The sequence below is a fragment of the Pantherophis guttatus genome, chromosome 5 (assembly GCF_059756535.1).
Source record: "Pantherophis guttatus breed Tessera chromosome 5, ASM5975653v1, whole genome shotgun sequence".
Classification (NCBI taxonomy): domain Eukaryota; kingdom Metazoa; phylum Chordata; class Lepidosauria; order Squamata; family Colubridae; genus Pantherophis; species Pantherophis guttatus.
This window is the reverse complement of record NC_142067.1, coordinates 79441504-79460438: the sequence shown is the minus strand read 5'-3', so window position 1 is coordinate 79460438 and position 18935 is coordinate 79441504. Positions and strand designations below refer to the sequence as shown.

The 18935-nt window shown below is 42.0% G+C and overlaps 2 protein-coding genes across 19 annotated transcripts in view; both read right to left on the bottom strand.

The window, feature by feature from the left end:
• Positions 1-18935, bottom strand: part of BCLAF3 (BCLAF1 and THRAP3 family member 3) — a 57648-nt gene that overhangs the window by 38131 nt on the left and 582 nt on the right. For 9 of the 18 annotated variants that reach the window (XR_009621178.2, XM_087895243.1, XM_034434055.3 and 6 more), the window contains exon 2: positions 12578-12658. The exons of 8 other annotated variants lie outside the window; for them this stretch is intronic. Coding sequence is in view for 9 of the 10 variants with exons in the window: in XM_087895243.1 (XP_087751369.1) it covers positions 12578-12616 (39 nt within the window). In the remaining variant the exon portion in view is untranslated. Of the gene's footprint in view, positions 1-12577; positions 12659-14097; positions 14361-18935 lie in introns of those variants that run through there. One more of the 18 variants, XM_087895236.1, reaches the window with a different exon arrangement.
• On the bottom strand, positions 6606-8107 carry LOC148113476 (uncharacterized). The gene is given in 3 exon segments (XM_087895640.1): positions 6606-6809; positions 6812-7464; positions 7762-8107. Coding segments are annotated over 3 exon segments (1203 nt in total).

Sequence of the window (18935 nt, the reverse complement as noted above, 5' to 3'; positions counted from 1 at the left end):
TCCAGAGGGAAGCAAGTCGACGGAGCGTGAGGGCGATATTTAGAACTTTATAAATAAGAATCCGAAAGAAGTTAAAGTTTCAGGAAGTAAAAAAGACTTGACGGGAGGATTACTAGATCCCCGGATATCCAAAGAAGAAAAGACGGAGAAGCCATATTGATTTACAGCAGAGAGAACGTAGCGAGCTTGGGACTTATAATACTCTTATGTTTACTGGATAGCTCGGACAAAGCTTCGTTAACAAGACTGAGACAATTGGATTATTGGAGAATAAGATAACTGGATAATTGGCTTAAATTACTTAGAGAAGCAGACGTTTGACATTCTTGGTGCACATTTGGTGTTTATTGGATATATATAAAAGGGAAGGAAAAGTACGAACGAACGTGGAATACACTGGATCTATAACACTGTTTTTTCTACTGTTTCCAGTTTGGGAGGACTTGAACTGAGGATTAGGAAATAACTGGACAATACTTAGATATATTAAGATATTGAAATCACGGACAATTGAAAACAAGTCGAGTTGGACTATAGCTGGACACTCAATATAAGGAGTAAGAAGAAGGAGAAAGTAACGAGTGTGGGAAGTACTTCCAAAGAAGAATCAAAGACTTGCTATTAAAACTACTCATTAATTATCAATAGTGACCAAGAAGTAATATTTATATATGTATATAGACGTTGTTTTGGAAATTCATTTTTACATACGATTGCATAGTATAATTTGGTATTGATTAAGTCAATTATTGCCTCGTCAGCCTATTTTTATATACTTATACTTACTTTATATACTTAGAAACAAAGGTTTAGATTATAGCATATTTACTATATTTGCGTAAAGTATACCTATATATGTATGCTAGAGAAATTAGAAACTAATAGCAATTGATATTTATTGGATTATTGAATTAGTTACTGAACTATCTATTGATTATTGAATTATTGTTGCATCAGTCTACCTTCATACATTTAGGAGCAAAGATTTACAATTAAATATATTTATATGTGTATGTCAGATAAATTAGAAATCAATAGCAATTGATAGTTATTGGAACTAAGATATATATATGTGTGTGTGTGTGTGTGTGTGTGTGTGTGTGTGTGTGTGTGTGTTCTTGAGACTTACCTTTATATATGATTGCATAGAATAAGTTTATTAACACTAAGTGAACTATTAACCTATAAGCCAATTTTTACACTGAGTCAAAGACTTAGTGTATAGTATATTAAGTATATTTATATAAATTATATATCCTTACTGTATTAGATAAATTAGAATTCAACAGAAATTGATTTTTGATTAATAGGATAAGAGTTATAGCAGGTATTTAAATATTTAATTTTAAGAACAACCGGTTGATGGATTGCTAGATTAGTGTACTTTTTCCCTCAAACCTTCTCCTCTAGTTCCCATCACTGTTGTCTCACAAATATCGTGAAATATTAGAAGAATATTGAATAGTGATAAATAAATCTGGGTGCACAGACAAGAATCAGAATTATAAATATTGATTAGTATATGAAATTCTGGGAAATTATAAAAAAAGAAATACTAATGGCAACTACAGGCACAGCAACAACAACCAAAACAAGTAAGAAAACCCCATCGAGCCAAATGATACTTATGGCCTCGCCAGCCCAACAAAAAGTAACTGAAACTACAGAAAAGGAAAAGATGGGCCCCGCCCTCAACATACAGAACATTCAATCCGCACTAGCAATGATCCAGGAAGGTATGAATAGAATGCAGGAAACGATGGCACATAACCATGAGGAAACAAGAAAAAACCGCAAAGAACTGAGGTCAGATGTAAGCAAAATAAAGGATAACATCAAAAATATGGATGAGAAGATAGAAGAAATCCATCAAAACATAGCGGAAAATGAGCAGAGGATTAATAGGGTGGAAGAAAAAATAGAACACACGACTAACAGAATGGAAAGAATGGAACAAGATCAAGGGGCATTTAACAAGGAAACCGAAGACGCATTAACGTATCTTGAGATGGAGAAGGCATCATTCTATTTACGATTTCAGAATGTAGAACAACAAAAGGAGGAAGACCTAGGCGAAACAATGATTGAGATATTGGCGAAGGCAACCCAGATGGACAAGGATGAACTGCGAACTGGAATTGACGAAATATATAGGGTGTATACGAATTACGCAAGAAGGAATAAATTACCGAAAGAAATTCATATAAGATTTACGAAGAAATCGATAAAGGAAGAAATCTACAGAAAAATGAGAGAGGAGACAACTTTGTATAAAGGAAGAGAAATCCTAACCCTCAAACAAATACCAAGGAGAACAAGAGACCAAAGAAGAAATTATAACTTCCTAACTAACCAGCTGAATAAATTCAAAATAAAATTCTACTGGTTATTACCGGAAGGTCTACTCATCTCTTGGGAGGAAAGAAAATACAGAATCAATAATATAGAAAAGGCTCAAGACTTCTTTGAACAACATTTCGCCTGCGAGTAGGAACAGGAGACGAGAGGAGAAATGGAACCCAGGAGACAAGAGATACAGCAGACGGAGAGAGAGGAAAAAGATCAGGAAGACAAAAGAAATGCGGAGAGAGAAAGAACGGAGAGAGAGGGAACGAGGGAAAAGACCCAAAGAGTCACTAGAAACACAACAAAGTTGAAAATAATGAACAGAAAAATCCAATAGAGATGGAAAGAGAACTGAAAATCATATCAATTAATATAAACGGACTCAACTCACCAAGGAAAAGGAAACATATATTCACAAAATTGCAAAAACTGGACTATGACATTGTAACATTACAAGAAGTACATATTAAAAGACAGCAACAAAAACTCTTGGAGAACCAAAAATTAGGAAGACTATATACATCTTTAGGAGATAGCAAGAAGAGAGGAGTGGCAACATACGTTAAAAATCACTTGAAAGCCAAACAAGTATACACAGATACGGAAGGACGCATTCTAATAACGGAAATACAAACAGAAACAAAGACAATACTAGTATCCATATACGCTCCTAATGGAAACCGGAGGGAATTCTACAAGAAATTACATGACACAATTAAAGATCTGGAGTATGAGAATGGGCGTTGGTCTTACCTGATACGCCATTTCTAGTTCACTAGGAAACGCCGGTCACATGAGGGATGTGACTTATCCAGTAATCCTAGGACCGAGTCTACCAACTAAAGAAGTCCCGCCTCTTCCTGTATCCAGTATGAGACTAGGACGTACGGTAGACTGTCGTGTCTGTAAAGATAAAAGAGAAGTAAAAAATCCCCAGGACCCACCCCCGTCCCCCAACCACGAGAGGTGCCGGACCAACCGGGAGGGGGTGACTGGCGTTTCCTAGTGAACTAGAAATGGCATATCAGGTAAGACCAACGCCCATTCTCAGTCACGGAGGAAACGCCGGTCATATGAGGGATATACCAAAGCCCATGTACCTATTGGGAGAGAGAAGGCCGGCACCGCTCCTGGTCCTGGGAAGATACCCTCTGCAGCACTCGTCGTCCAAAGGAAGCCTCCACCGATGCATAAACATCCAACCGGTAATGCTGGACAAACGGAGACGGAGAAGTCCATGTAGCAGCGCGGCAGACCTCCTCGAGAGAAGCTTGGGTAGACCAGGCAGCTGAAGTAGCTGCGCTCCTGGTAGAGTGGGCAGTAATGCCACGAGGCACCGGCAAAGATTGAGCTTCGTAAGCTAAGGAAATGGAGGCCCTGAGCCAACGACCCAAGGTAGTGGAAGAAACCTTCAATCCCATGGACTGGGGTTGGAAAGACACAAAAAGGGCCTCAGAACGACGAAAGGAAGAAGTCCTGGAAACATAAACCTTGAGAGCCCAACGAACATCAAGCTTGTGCCACACCTTTTCCAGGCGATGGCGGGGGGAAGGACAGAAGTTGGGTAGAATGATCTCTTTAGAACGATGGAAGGCTGTATTGATCTTCAGAATGAAGGCTGGATCTAATCGTAAAACCACTCGATCAGCATGAATGATGCAGAGATCCTGATGAACTGAGAGAGCGGCCAACTCCGAGATCCTCCGAGCTGAGGTAATCGCTACGACAAAGACCACTTTAAACAACAAAAACTTCAGAGAGACTTCCCGGAGAGGCTCAAAGGGAGGACCAGTAAGAGCCAATAGAACCTTGTTCAGATCCCAGGTCGGAAACCGATGAATGGCCGGAGGACATAGATTGGAAGCGCCTCTGAGGAATGAACGGATAAGAGGATGAGTCAACACAGACTCCGAGGTACCGCAGGTGAGGATAGAAGAGATGGCAGAGATTTGTCTCCTGAGAGTATTGGGAGAAAGTCCCGACTTGAAACCATCCTGAAGAAAGCCTAGAATGTCAAGGATGGAAGCAGCAGTAGGAAGACACCAGGCAGAGAAGGCCATCCAGGTGGCATTGTAAATACGGTTGGTCAACTCGCGACGAGAAGCCTGGATCGTAGAGATTATTTCCGAAGGGACCCTGGCTGTGGACAGGAGGAACCGCTCAACCTCCAGGCGGTCAGCCAGAGCCACTGAGGGTCTGGATGAGCTAGGCGGCCTTGCCACAGAGAGATCTTGTCATCTGGAATCTGCCAATGAGGTGCGACGGAGAGAGCCACCAGATCCACAAACCACGGTTGTCTGGGCCAGAAGGGTGCCAGAAGGACGAGCTCAGCTTGTTCCTGCAACAGCTTCTTCCTGATGACCCTGGAGATGAGGGGAAGAGGTGGGAAAGCATAGAGAAGACCACAAGGCCACGGGCTGATCAAGGCATCCACAGCCTCGGCCCCCTGGACAGGAAACCTCGTGTAAAACCTCGGGAGCTGGTGGTTGGATTTGTACGCAAAGAAGTCCACTGCTGGAAGACCGAAGCGAGTCACAATGTCCTGGAACAGAAGCGGATCGAGGCTCCACTCCGTCTGGTCCACCACTGAGCAACTGAGGGCGTCCGCCTGTACATTTGATGACCCTGAGATGTGAGAGGCGTGTATGGATGCCAAGTGACTCTCTGCCCACCTGAAGAGATGGGAAGCTTCCCTCATGAGGGCCTTGGAGTGGGTTCCTCCTTGCCGGTTGATGTGGGCCTTGGCAGCTACGTTGTCTGTCCTGATCAAGACATCCAGACCCCAAAGGAGAGGAGCGAACTTGCGAAGGGCCTGGAAGATAGCTCTGAGTTCCAAGATGTTGATGTGAAGTCCTCTCTCCTGGACCAACCACTGCCCCTGAGCCAGATGAGACCCCAGGTGAGACCCCCATCCGAAGAGGCTCGCGTCTGTGGTGATGCTCACTTGCTGAGGATCTCTGAACAGGCACCCCCGAGCAAGAGTCAGAGAGGTCCACCAGGCCAAGGACTGAAGAACTGCTGGGGTCAAGGGAACTCTGGTCACTGACATACTCCTGCGAGACCATTGAAATGGAAGCAAAAATCACTGAAGCTCCCGGCTGTGAAACCAAGACCAGGGTGTGATCCCAAAAGCAGAGACCATCTTCCCCAACAAGCAGGAAAGACCCAGGAAGGAAAAAGAACGCAAAGCTCTAACCTGACCAGCCAATTCAACTATACTGTCCTGATGTTCTTGCGTAAGGGAAACCTGCAACCTGACAGTATCAATAACAGTCCCCAAATGCTGGATGCAAGTGGAAGGAACTAAGTTGCTCTTGGAACAATTAACCAAAAAACCATGGGACTGCAGGGTTTGAAGGGTGACCTGAACATCCCTGTTACCCCAGGCCTCTGAACTAGACAAAATAAGAATATCATCTAAATAAAATAAAACTCTAACAGGAAATGATTTCATATAGCCCGATAAGGAAGCCATGATCTTCGTAAAAACTCTGGGAGCCGAAGAGAGGCCAAAGAGAAGGGCTCTATACTGATAATGCCTCCATAACAAAAATGGAGATATTTCCGACGTTCAGGAAATATGGGCACATGAAGATATGCCTCCGTCAAGTTGATGGAGGACAAAAAATCACCTGGACGAATAGAAAGGAGAATAGTCTGGAGGGATTCCATCTTGAACCAACGATAGACTATATATCTGTTCAAGGATTTAAGATCCAATATGGCCCTCCAGCCTCCTGAAGCCTTGGGAACTAGAAATAAACGAGAATAAAAGCCCTGGCAGACTTCCTCCCAGGGAACACATTGAACAGCCCTAATCTCCAAAAGATGTTGAATAGCCTCTTCCAGCAGAACCCTCTTGGTTCTGACATGGGAAACCGGGCACCTGACAAACAAACTAGGGGGAACAGAAGAGAACTCAAGAGTTAAACCAAATCTAATTGTACGCCTAATCCAAGGGTCTGAAACTGAAATATCCCATTGGTCAGCAAAGACCTCCAATTATGGAGTCAGGGATAGGTAAGGGAGAACTAACGGGATCTACGGAAGGGGCGGCCCCTACCTCCCCTGAAGGGAAACGGGACCCCTGCCTGACCTGGAAATCCTGCTGTTGTCCACCCCTTGGCTGAGGATAACGTTGAGGCCTGGATTGGAAAGAAGAGTAGTCAGAGCGAAAGGAATGGGCTCTAAAGGAACTCTGCTGACGAGGATCAGATCTCCTCGATAAGGAAGGCAGAATCTTGCGATGATCCTTCGTCTCAATGAGAAGTGGATCCAATGCCGAGCCGAAGAGCTTGTTCCTCAAAAAGGGAGCCGAGGCGAGCCTCCACTTGTTCCGGGCATCCGCCTGCCACTGTCGAAGCCAAAGAAGCTTTCGTGATGTCACTGAAGCCCCGATAGCCTTCTCTGAAAATCTGGCCGCATTCAGAGTGGCATCAGCAGAAAACTCAACAGCAGCTAGGATTTTGTTGATGAACTGGTGGGATCGTACATCAGAAGAAGGCAGCCGTTCCTGCAGTTGGCGAAGCCAAAGAATGGAAGCCCTGTTAAAAAAGGAAGTGGCCGAGGAGGTCTGAATGGACCAAGCTGAGGCCTGGTGATCCTTGACCAAGGAGCGCTCAAACTTCTTGTCTTCAGGACGCAGAGATTCTTCTGACGGACTAGTAATAGGAGATGCTGAAGAAAGCGCCACCACAGGTGCATCTACAGAGGGAACTTGAAGGATGTTAGCAAATTCAGAAGCCATATTGTAAAATCTTTTATCTAGACCATTAGGAATAGGGCCAGAGCTAGGAGAAGACCACTGTCTTTGGATCACATCAGAAAACAGCTTGGGAGCTGGAACCACCTCTGCACAAATGGAAGGCTCCTGAAATAATAATGATGAAGAAGGATGCTGAGAAGAAGATGTAGAAGCCTCCTTTTGAGTGGAAGAAGAACTTCCCAGGCCAGTAACATTTTGAGCTTTATATAACAAGGATCTGAATAATTGAGGCTTGAAGAGCCCAATGAAGGAAGGCTGGTCTGGCTCCAGACCCTCATCATCCGAGAGATCTTGATCCAGGGCAATTTCTCCTTCAGATAGGGAACCTTGACTTGCATTTTCCTGGGAATCCCCTTTCCTCACAGTCCACAGGATCAGCAACAGCCTGGGCCCTCACAGAGCGACTCTGCTGACTCACATAACTGGACACCTCAGATGAGGCCCTTTGCTGCAGGCCTTCAGCAATACCCTGCCTAATTGATAATGAAATAAACTCTGCCAAAGCAGGAGTTAAACTCAGAGGAGCCTCAGCCCCTTGATTGCTAGATGGAGCTGGAACCTCAGGGGGTTCTTGCCTTGGGGGGGGGGGGCTGGAGATAGAGGCCTAGCAGCAGGAAATACAGAAGAAGCATCAGCAGCCACATTCTCACCCTGAGTAGACTGATCTGGAGAAAAATCATGTTCAATTTGGATTTGAGAAGGGGAAACAGCCACATTGGAAGTGGGGAGGGCAGAGGATTTAGATGGCCCCACAGCAGGAGATGAAACTCTAGAGGCCTCCGATGCAGCCTTCTGAAAGGCCTTTTCCATGGTCTTATGCCTCCTGGTCTTTTCCCTTGATGATGCAGCAGGATTGGCACTCTTGGAATGAGTGGACCTAGTAGAAACTCTGGCTGCCTTGGAAGGGACAGGATCCCCTGAAGATCCTTCCTTAGGATCAGAAGTATGGCCCCTTTTCCCTTTATTCTGGGGTTTATTGCTCCTAGCATCCGCCATTTTGGAGCAGGAAAAATACTTTCACAGTTCAGAAAATTAAGGCCAAAAGAGGGAAATAACCCCTAAATATACACCCACAGGGAATAATTGGTGATTCAGGTAACTCACTGCACCAGGAGAGAAGCTGGAATGGTGCCAGAAGTCAGGATGGCCAAACAGGAGCCTGGAAATAGCCGCTAGCCAAATGGCTTAAAGGCGCGGCAAAATTAGGCGCGGAAAAGCCTTGCGCCAAAAACTTGCAGCAACAAAGGTTCCAACAGATGCAGGAGGCAAGGAAACCTCCCAAATGGCCCCAAAAGGACAGAAAATTGCTGCTGCTAAGCGCGGCGGTGCTTCCGCATGTGCGCGCTGCCGCGGGGCTGCTCACAGCCACCAGAACGCTCCTAGCGCTCCCCAGCTGATTTCAATTAAGTCTTGTTGCTTCGATGAAAAACACCAGCAAAACTAAGTAGAACTGAGCAAAATTAGCAGAAATAGCAGAAAATAGCCAAAAAGCTCTCCCCACGTGGAGTTAATAGGGTGAGCTAAACAGACACGACTGTCCTCTACCAGACCGAGTCGAAAAACTGGATACAGGAAGAGGCAGGACTTCTTTAGTTGGTAGACTCGGTCCTAGGATTACTGGATAAGTCACATCCCTCATGTGACCAGCGTTTCCTCCGTGACTGAGAATTGATTTGAGTTGAGGTTGGCATGCCTTTCTGTGGGATGGCACAGATAAGAAACACAGGTATTTCCAGAGGCCCTTAATCAGAGGTTCATTATACAAAACATGGAAAGACATCAGAAAGCAACATTATAGTAAAATCCCGAGATGGCTGTCCCCTATGGAAGCATTAATCTACCCAAATACTATAGAAATAGGAAAGATGAGGAAATATCAAGAATTGTTGAGCAGGGAAGGGAACTATACACAAGACAAGAACTGGAAATGCAAGGTATAGTTATTGATTGGTGGCCATACCTCCAAATAGAGTCAAGATTCACAGCAGACTGGATACAATATGGATTCCAAACCGAACCGAATGAATTAGATAAAATACTAAAAGGCACGGACGAAAAAATGATATCTAAAATTACAATTATCTACTGAGGTATAAATTAGAGGAGGAAATGATGAAAGAAAATATGATAAGCTAGGCAAGAAATATAGGTCATAACATAGAACTGGACAAATGGGATAAGCTATGGACAGAAAATCATAAGATGACAATGTTGATCCCATACAAAGAAAACCTATATAAGATATTCTACAGATGGCACCTCCCACCGGCACGTTTGGCTAAAATGTTTCCAAATACATCACCAATGTGTTGGAAATGTAAGTCGCAAAAGGGGTCATATTACCATCTCTGGTGGTCTTGTAGAAAGGCACAACACTACTGGCAAGAAATTAAGAGAATGACTGAAGAAATAACCACAAAAAGTTGAAATGAAACCAGATTTTTTTCTATTTGGAATGACTACACCACAATATGCTAAGGAGATAAAATACCTTATTATTCACATTTTGACAGCAGCACGCATACTGTACGCCCAAAATTGGAAATCCGAACTACTACCAACAGAAGCAAAAATAATTGCAAAAATAACCGAATGTGCAGAAATGGATAGACTCACTAAAGAGCTTCAAGAGAAGGAAGATACCGATTATTATATAGTTTGGCAAAGATGGTACTCATGGTTGGAGGAAAAGATAGGGCCAGTAAAATAAAATGTTAGGAAAACTTAAATGGGAGTACAGAAAGTGGCACATGAGGGAAACAGTAGGATGGTAGTTACGAATAGTTAGTACAAATTGCAGAAAACTATGCTTAGAAATGCACAATTATGTTAAGACACAAATAAGCAGAAATGCAAACTTTTAAATAAAGAAACAACAGGTAAATGAGTAAACAACCACCGATATAGCAGCTTCTTAGGATAGTTTCTTCTTTTTTCTTCGTGTGTGTATTGTATTGATGTATATGTACATGTTTTTATATGTATTTACGTTGTATGTTTGTTGGTGTTTAAAATAAAAAATTTATAAAAAAAGAAAAGAAAATCATCCCCCACCCCACCCACTCCAGTTAAATGCGTGGAGTGATAGGGTTTGTTTTAAATGGATAAAAAAATTTGTGCTACTCGTTATCAAAATCCGAGTGGAAGTGAGGACATGCTGATCCTGACACTGGTAGGCAGAGGCAGAATTCTTTTTTTCCTCCCCAAAAATTAAAGTGTGTCTTATAGTCCAGTGTGTCTTATAGTCTGAGAAATATGGTAAGTTATTTTCTGAAGAAAAAACATGCTCACAAAGAAAATGGGACAGAAGTCTAAATTATAACACTCCCATTAAAGTGAAGTAACCAGGAATTAGCAGAAGATTAACGCTTGGCGCCTTGCTGGCATTCTGTCATCAATGGGAAAGGGGGGGAAACAGATAGGCAATTTGCTGTATACTTTTATGGTGGAAAATTGGGAGGGGGGAGTTGACAGTTGAGGAAGATCAGAGCCATTTGGAATCTGGTTCATGCTGGAGCACTGGCATCTTCAAGGCCATTTGCTTTGTGTGTGAAATTTCACCAAATACCTGAGTTTCCATAACATTATGGCGGTGCTGGATTGGCTACTCTCATACAGACCCCAGGGAAAGGGCCTGAGGAAACCAGGAATTTTAGCTCTGTATTGGCATGCAAGAACTTTAGATTCCACTTGACTCTCTTGCAATTAGCATCTCTTAGTAATTTCAAATGGAGTCGAGAGTTTTACTTCCCTAAAAGATCAGACTGGGGTGGGTCTGACAATATCCTGCAGTCTATCCATAATGGCAGACCACTGTACAACAATTAGATGTTAAGATTCACACACACACAGCTGACATAAACAAATCTGGATACAGAGAGTTTTATTCTTTAAAATATAAATGCAAAATAATTTAATAGTCATGCCATAATTAAGATATATTCAGTATGTACTGTTATTTTCTGAATTATCACACCCTTTGTTTAATTGTAACAACCTGTCATGATATTCACTGCAGCAAAAATTATGCAATATTGAAATTATCTTCTAGATAAACAAGTTCTGAATTAGCATTATACAAAATAAATATTCAAAATCCCCACTCTGTGCTGTCAAAATAATCTCCCAAATTCAAACATGGAGAAATATCAACTTTTTGCTTTTCTAATTATACCAACTCAATATCATATCTCTGTTTTTTGTATTAGATTTGGAGTACTTTCATCTACTGCATTTTGTAAAAAGAGAATGCTTTCTTTAGCACTCCTTGGAAGATTTAATGACAATACACTATGCCTTAATGTAGATTTTGCCCTAAATGAGAAAACCATAGCAGACAATTCAGAAACCTTAGTAATTTTATTGCTGAATGAAGTGGAATCTACTTTACAAAAATGTTTATTACAAAATGTTTGTAGACTTTCAGCCACCAATTTTTGCTATTTTGTTACAATACAGTAGCTCTATATACTGTAAACTATAGAGAAACTGTGGATAAAATGGACCTGCCTCCTTTATTAATGATGGGCAGTATCACTGTTCATTCAAAAAATGTTTTTATATATATGGATTTAACTAAGAAAGGCTAGGGGAAAGAAGGAACCAGAAAATATATACTAATGTGTCTTCCATGCTTACTACATTGTGGTAGAATACTACTGCTTTCCATTTAAATAGATCTCTTTTGTGCACATCACTACAGAAGCACACTTGATTTTCTTGTGTTTTTGATGCTTTAACATTTCTACCCAGTATCATCCATCTTTCAAATTTTCATTTCAGATTTCTGCTTATTAATAAAACAGTAAAGTATTCTGTGTCTAATACCAGAGAAGTGTTTCTATACATAACTCAGAAATAGAACAACATTCCTGCCCATGTTCAACATTATTTCAGCCAAGAAAATCATTGCAAAACTTAAAGCTCCTTCGAAGTTGAATATGTGTGGATAAAGTCAGAACCAGGCAAAGCCTTCATATTCAAATCATGGAAAATTTGAAATAGATAGGGATAGCTTTAGGAATAAATAAAACTAGTATAATTTCCAATGCAGATACTTTTATCTTGCAGAAAAATTGTTGATACATTTTAACATAAGATCTTTTAGCAAACATATTCAGAAATTTATCTACTTTAGGTGAGGAAAACTTTGCCAAAGATATAGTTAAATTCATATGTTTGCTTGAAAGCTTCACTGGGAAATTTTATCCATTTATTTTTATTCCCTGTTTTGTGCTGCTTAACAAAATACCAATATGTAACAGCACCTCTTCTCTTTTCCTATGATTGTTGTTTGTTCAAAAGTCTTTGGTAAGGGACTTAGCAAAGACTATGGAAGCTGATCAACAATAACCGGACAAAGGTATCATTCTCCCAATGGCTGACAGCTAAGATTTGCAACAGGAACAATCCATGACTAGATAAGAAATGTTACTGTAAGTTTTAAAATGAATCAATTAGGCTTACATTATTTTTTAATCTTCCATTGCAATTCTTCAGATACATCAATAGCTTAAAAATTCAGTATCAGCATATTGGCCAGAAGCTCTATGAACAAAAACAAGAACATCCTGAGAACAAGATGCACAATACTTGAAGAGGTTTCAAAAACCCAAAGAGTAATAGGAAAGGATCTGTAGGCCACTCTTGCATTGTCTGATGTCAGTGTTCCTAAGTCTGCTGTAAGAAAAACACTGAACCAGACAAGTCTGCATGATATTATGAAGGAAATTACCAATTTCCCAAAGTGCATTGTTGCCTATGTTGTTTGTCCAAGAGCTCTCTGATCTCCCAACTAAATTCATGTCGGATTAGCAGATACCAACATCTTAAATTATATCCAATAAGCAATTCGCAACCAATATAGATCTTTCGGAAAAGCAACCAATTGATTCTTATACTTCGCACTGGTTGGCAATTTAGCAATCATCTTTTGTATTAACTGCAGATTCCAGAAGCTTTACAATGACATCCCATATATATTGTTGCAATAGAAAATTCCGAAAGAAACAAGGTATAGATAACTGTCACCAAATCTGACTAAGAAAGGTCACTATTGGCACTTAATTGTATAAAAATCCATGTTATCTGTGAATCCAGCGACAGCTGAATCGTTCAAAGAACACTCCCATATTACGGAATTGTTCTTTCATAGATGTAAGATTTATCCAAAACAGGCTGAACCTTATTCCCAAAACCAGATTTCTATTTATCTATACCAACTCCATCTTGTCTGAATCTAATTTTAATTTATCTAGCCCACTATTGACCTATCATGTTATTACTTACATTATATTTATGGTTCAAAAAGAAAATATATTTTAGTAGTTCATGAAAATCTCTTAATAATTTGTAAATTATTTCTGTTAACTGTAGTCAAGTAAAAGTAAGCCATTATATAATTAATTTTTATATAATTTGTTGGGTGAACACATCAGTAGTTTGTAAACAAAGTTGTTTCCTGAAATGGATTCAACCAGTTGCCTTGTACAATTTTCCTGCATACCCAAACAATGTTTAAATGACTTATTTTGTACTCCTGCATTATTACAAATACTGATGAAAATTAAGTTGGTAAAGTTCGTCTTTAAAACTGACAAAAAGGCAAACATAATACAATTTTGTTACAAGATTAAAAAGATTTACATCAGTTGGGTTTGAATGATTTTCTTCTCCATACTCTGCTCTTAGGCAATGGAAACTACTATGTTTACTCAGAAATAAGACCGTGTCTTATTTTCTTTTGACCCCTGAAAAACAGCTAGGGCTTTTTCTTGGGAGGGTCTTATTTTTTTTTCTCCCATGTACCGGTAAGAGGCGGGGGGGCGAGCGGCCCCTTGTGCGAGTTTCCCAAAGGGTTGCAGCAGGCCATCCCAGCATCCACGATACAGGTGCTTTGCGGGTGCCGCTCAGGTCACTGTCTTCAGCAAACATGGTAATCTCCCACCCCCCCACCTGCATATTGTCCTTTCAAAGAGGAGTTTCACCATGATGAAGAGGCAGCTGGAGGCAGCGTTTGTGTCAGGTTGGGCTTTCTCCTGCCTGTCCTCCTTTTCTCAATCTATACTGCCCCGTGCAGAGCCGATAAGAGAGCTGCAGCGCCCGTCAGGGCCCAAAGTGTGCCGGGCTCAGCATAGCTGTAAACCCGATGCCCACAGCACTGAATAGGCATGCAGGCCAGCGCTCAGCCAAAGGTGGCAGAAGACGAGGCAGCAGCACCACTCCACCCACGACACCAGCAGCATGGGGCCTACACCAGCAGCATGGAGAGAGAGAGAGAGAGAGAGAGAGAGAGAGAGAGAGAGAGAGAGAGAGAGAGAGAGAGAGAGAGAGAGAGAGAGAGAGAGAGAGAGAGAGAGATGGATCTGATCCAATGTCGGAGGGCTGGTGGCGATGTGCACTCTCTCTCTCTCTCTCTCTCTCTCTCTCTCTCTCTCTCTCTCACACACACACACACACACACACACACATACACACACAGAGGTCCCTCACACACACACACACACACCCCTCCGATGCAGCCACATCGCTTCACTAACCTGCTTGCCAGCTCTGTTCTCCGCTGCACGTACAGGGCAAGAAGTCTCTGGGACTACAGTAAAAACAAATTACCATAGTTCAGATCTTCCAACTTCCAAAAAAAAAATCTCGTGAAGTTTGCCTGCTGGCCCAGCTGCTGCTAGGCCACTTCTCGGCTGCAGTAGGCCCCATGTTGCTGGTGTTGTGGGTGGAGCCATGCTGCCTGTGCCACCTTGCCTGCTGCTGCCTTTGGGCAGCTGAGCGCTGGCCTGCATGTCTACTTGGTGCTGCAGGCACTGGGCTAAGCTACACTGAGCCCAGTGCTCTTCAGGCCTTGGTGGGCGCTGCAACTCTCATTCCAGCTGTGGTTGGGATAGCGGCGGGCAAGGCGGCATGGCTCCACCAGTGGCTGCTCGCAAAGGGGCCAGGCAGGCTGGCAGCGCTCAGGTTTTCAGAGGTTTTTGATCGGGTCTTGGTGGTGGGCTGGGCCAGGCGGAAGGCGAGGTGGCTGCAGAGCTGCCGCAAATGAAGCAGGCGCCAAAGGTGACTAGGTATGATGCTCGCGGCAGTGCTGCTGTTCACGCATGCAACGCCACAAGAAGCCTTGCAGGGTCCTGCTCCAAGAGGCTGCCCCAGTATGACAAACCTCATGGCAGTGCCGCCGCTCCCGCACGGAGTTTGGGGGAGAGAAACAAGCCAGGGTCTCTACTCCTTCTGCTTTCCAGCCAAAAGCAGAAGCAGCAGAGACCCTGGTCTGTCTGTCTGTCTATCTTTCTTTCTTGCGCAATGGCACAAGCCTTGCAGAACTAGGTTTGACATACTGGCACAGCCACGAGTGGCAAGACAGTCAAGTTGTGAACAACCCAGGGATCTGAACAGCATTTAAGTGGCTGGGATGCCTGCAGGGTCCCTGGCTTCTGAGGCAGACGAGGCACAGAGAGGAGGCGCTGTGAGGTAGCTCATTTCTCATGTTGGCCATGTGGGGGTCACCCATGCAGAGGCCGTGCCTCGGGTCACCGCCCTGAGCAGGTGCCGAGCTGGAGGAGGGGGAGGGGGAGTCCCCTTACCTGGTTGCCTTCCGCCATTTCTCATCAAGTGTGTGCATGTGTATGTGTGTGTGAGTGAGAGAGACAGAGACAGAGAGAGGGAGGAATCTTTTTTCAAAGAGTGTTGCCTGCAATTGTTACTCTCCTCCATTCTCTCTCTTTCTCATTCTCTCTCACACAGAGACATTTGATTGCTTGAAAGGGACAGGCTGGACTTTGCTTCTATTGTAAGCATGCACTTCCCACAATCTTCCACAATTGCCTGTCCTTTTCTCAAGCAGCAACAGCTGGGTAGAGGCAGGGGCGGGGAGCCAATTCTGATGGGCCACATGGCTTTCTGACTCATCGTAGCAGCAGCCTAAGCAACACTCGAGCTCCAGGCCTGGTGAAGCGCAAACTGTGGTCGCCGCCTGCTCCATAGCCACAAGGTGAGCTGTGGAACAGAGGGGCCCTCAACTGCAAGGTTGCCTGGTGCTGTGGGCAGGGCTGGGGCTAGCAAGAGTGACTGGAAACATCTCCAGGCACCCAGAGAGACAGAACCAGTGCTGTGGAGTCGGAGTCGAGGAGTCGGAGGAAATTTCGGGTACCTGGAGTCGGAGTCGGCAAACAATGCACCGACTCCGACTTCTACTAAATTTAGATTGGAATTTTAAAAAAAGCAAGTTTAAATGTCCCAATTCACAAAAAGTTATAATTAATGACTTCATTAAAATACATTCGCATATTAATACAGAGGAGTCGGAGTCGGGGAGTCGGAGTCGGAAGTACAAAAAACTGAGGAGTCGGAGTCGGAACATTTATCTCCCGACTCCACAGCCCTGGACAGAACTCCCAGATTTCGCTGGATCAGCGGGCCGTTAAGGGCTTCAGCAGCCATGAGGTGACCGGGGAAGGGAAGGGGTGCCTCCTGTGCTAGCCATGCCTACCCCCTTCACTAGGGCTTATTTTTGGGGTAGGGCTTATATTAGACACACCTAAAAAATCAGGCTAGGTCATATTTTCGGGAAAACATGGGAGATTGTTAATAAAATTGGGAAATATTTAATTTGAAAAATGTGCTAGAAATTGATATTTGTTAAGATCATACTTTTATAGCTTTAAATTGTTCAATTCGTTACAACGCTCCAATTAGCTTTTTTAGAAACAATAACAAAATTGAAGAGCACTGTATATTTAAGTATTTACTATTACTGGTTACTTTTTTAAAATAGGTGATTAAAAAATGAAGTATTCAGAAGCTACAATTGATACAGAATGAAGTGGTACAGACAGTTTAGGAGGCCTCTAGGGTGGCACATATAATACTGCTGTTAGGCGAGCTGCATTGGTTGCAGGTTTGCTTATTTGGGGAACCATCTTGCTCCAATAGAATTGGCTGACCCCACTCACTCTGGTAGAAAGGGTCTGCTGCAGACCTTGTCAGTCAAGAAATTTCAGCCAGCAGGATCTAGAAGTTTTTTCTGCAATGACTCCTGTCCTCTGAAACATTTTGCCAGACCTGAAATCCACCTCCACCTTTTTAGCTTTCCGGAAGGGCCTTACAACCTGGCTCTGCCAATTGCTTGGGACCCTAATGGGGGCATGCTGTGCTGGAGGTGGCTGGTGGAGTGATAGACAAGAGCCCACCCCCATACTGTTTGTGCTCTACATTTTTGGTTTTTAATTCTTAATGATTCTATATTTACAATTTACAATAGCATTGTAAGCCATCTAGAGTTGCTTTGGAAAAAAGAGATGGGTGGCATATATATTTAATAAATAAAAATAAAACTAAGCCATAGAATGATTCAAAGATCACTTTTTCTCCATGCTATGGAAATTCCTCTGACAATTATCTCTCAGATAATTGGGAATCCAGGGAAGCCAATCTTGATCCAAAAGTCTCATCTGTATCACCTGCATATGAGATCAACAAATTTAAATCCTATCGCTTTAAAAAAGCAAAAGTTATCTAATAAGGAAGCCTTTGTGTTTCTGGATTACACTATTATATATTAGGAAAAATCTTCACAGGGTGTTATATTTATCATGTTATGCATTTTTGGGGAACAATCACACAAATGGAAATCTTATTTAACATCACTGTTAGTGCATGAAAATACATCTGCTGAAAATGAACACAGTGACTATCATAGGATAAGAACTGAATTATGGAAAGAACAAATGTATGTAACCACAGTCTAACAACAGTATTAAAATGAATTTGCAGAAATATATCTGGAGTAAGAGACGTTATCTTGGTAGAGAGATCTACCAAATTAGTTATAATTATCTGATCTCACAAGAAACTTTGCTAAGCAAGTCTTGTCTCTGAAATGAATATATTTTCCCAAGTGAAACAACCCCAATGTCAAGTTACAAAATACTAAGTTATTTACTTTGTGGAATGATATTAACACTTATGTTGATATCATGCAAACACATTTACAAAACTATTGAAGAGAGAATATATATGATTTAAATGTTTGCTAACATCAAACCTCATCACATATAAACCTAACTATGCCTTTCTATATAACTATCTATGGTAACTTTTTATGTTATTTAAGCTTCCATCAGATGAAACTAGAAGTACATCTACTGTAATATGCTTTCCACCACAGATAACCCACTGATTTTTAGAACTTACTTTTTCACAGCAGCATTATAGCAACTTATTAGAAATAGGAGAATGAATGGTAACATTCTTAGAGGCTGGACACAGTTAACTATTTCTCTTAAGTATTAATTAAGATTAATCATGAGAGATGTCCATTGACTTTTCTTAAAGGCATACGGTTTTGCTCTTCTTTCTAAATCAGCCTGGTTATTTAAGTGAAAAAAACTAAATAAATCAAACTCCTGATTTAAAAAAACCATACTATGAATTTGTTTGCTCTGAATTCTGTATCATTTATAGAAACATATTGCCATTAATTAATCTATTTTTCCTTGAAAAAACAATTTCCATGGCATTCTTCTACAATACAAAACTTAAATCACTGAAGTAAATGTTCCTTTCTTAAGATGTAGAAAAAAGTGACCATTAATTTGGTAAGAATTAACATTATACATCATAACGGATTTTTTAAAAAAACGTTACCATGGCATATTTTGAATCCTCTTTCACATTACTATATTTAAAACATTACTTGTGTTACACATTGAAACGTAACTCTATTCATTAGTATGGAATTCCTCACAGAATAAGATGTCCCTCTCCCCGTAGAAAAGGGACATGGAACTGGGGCGTCTTGATTGTGAAACCAGGACTCGAAAGC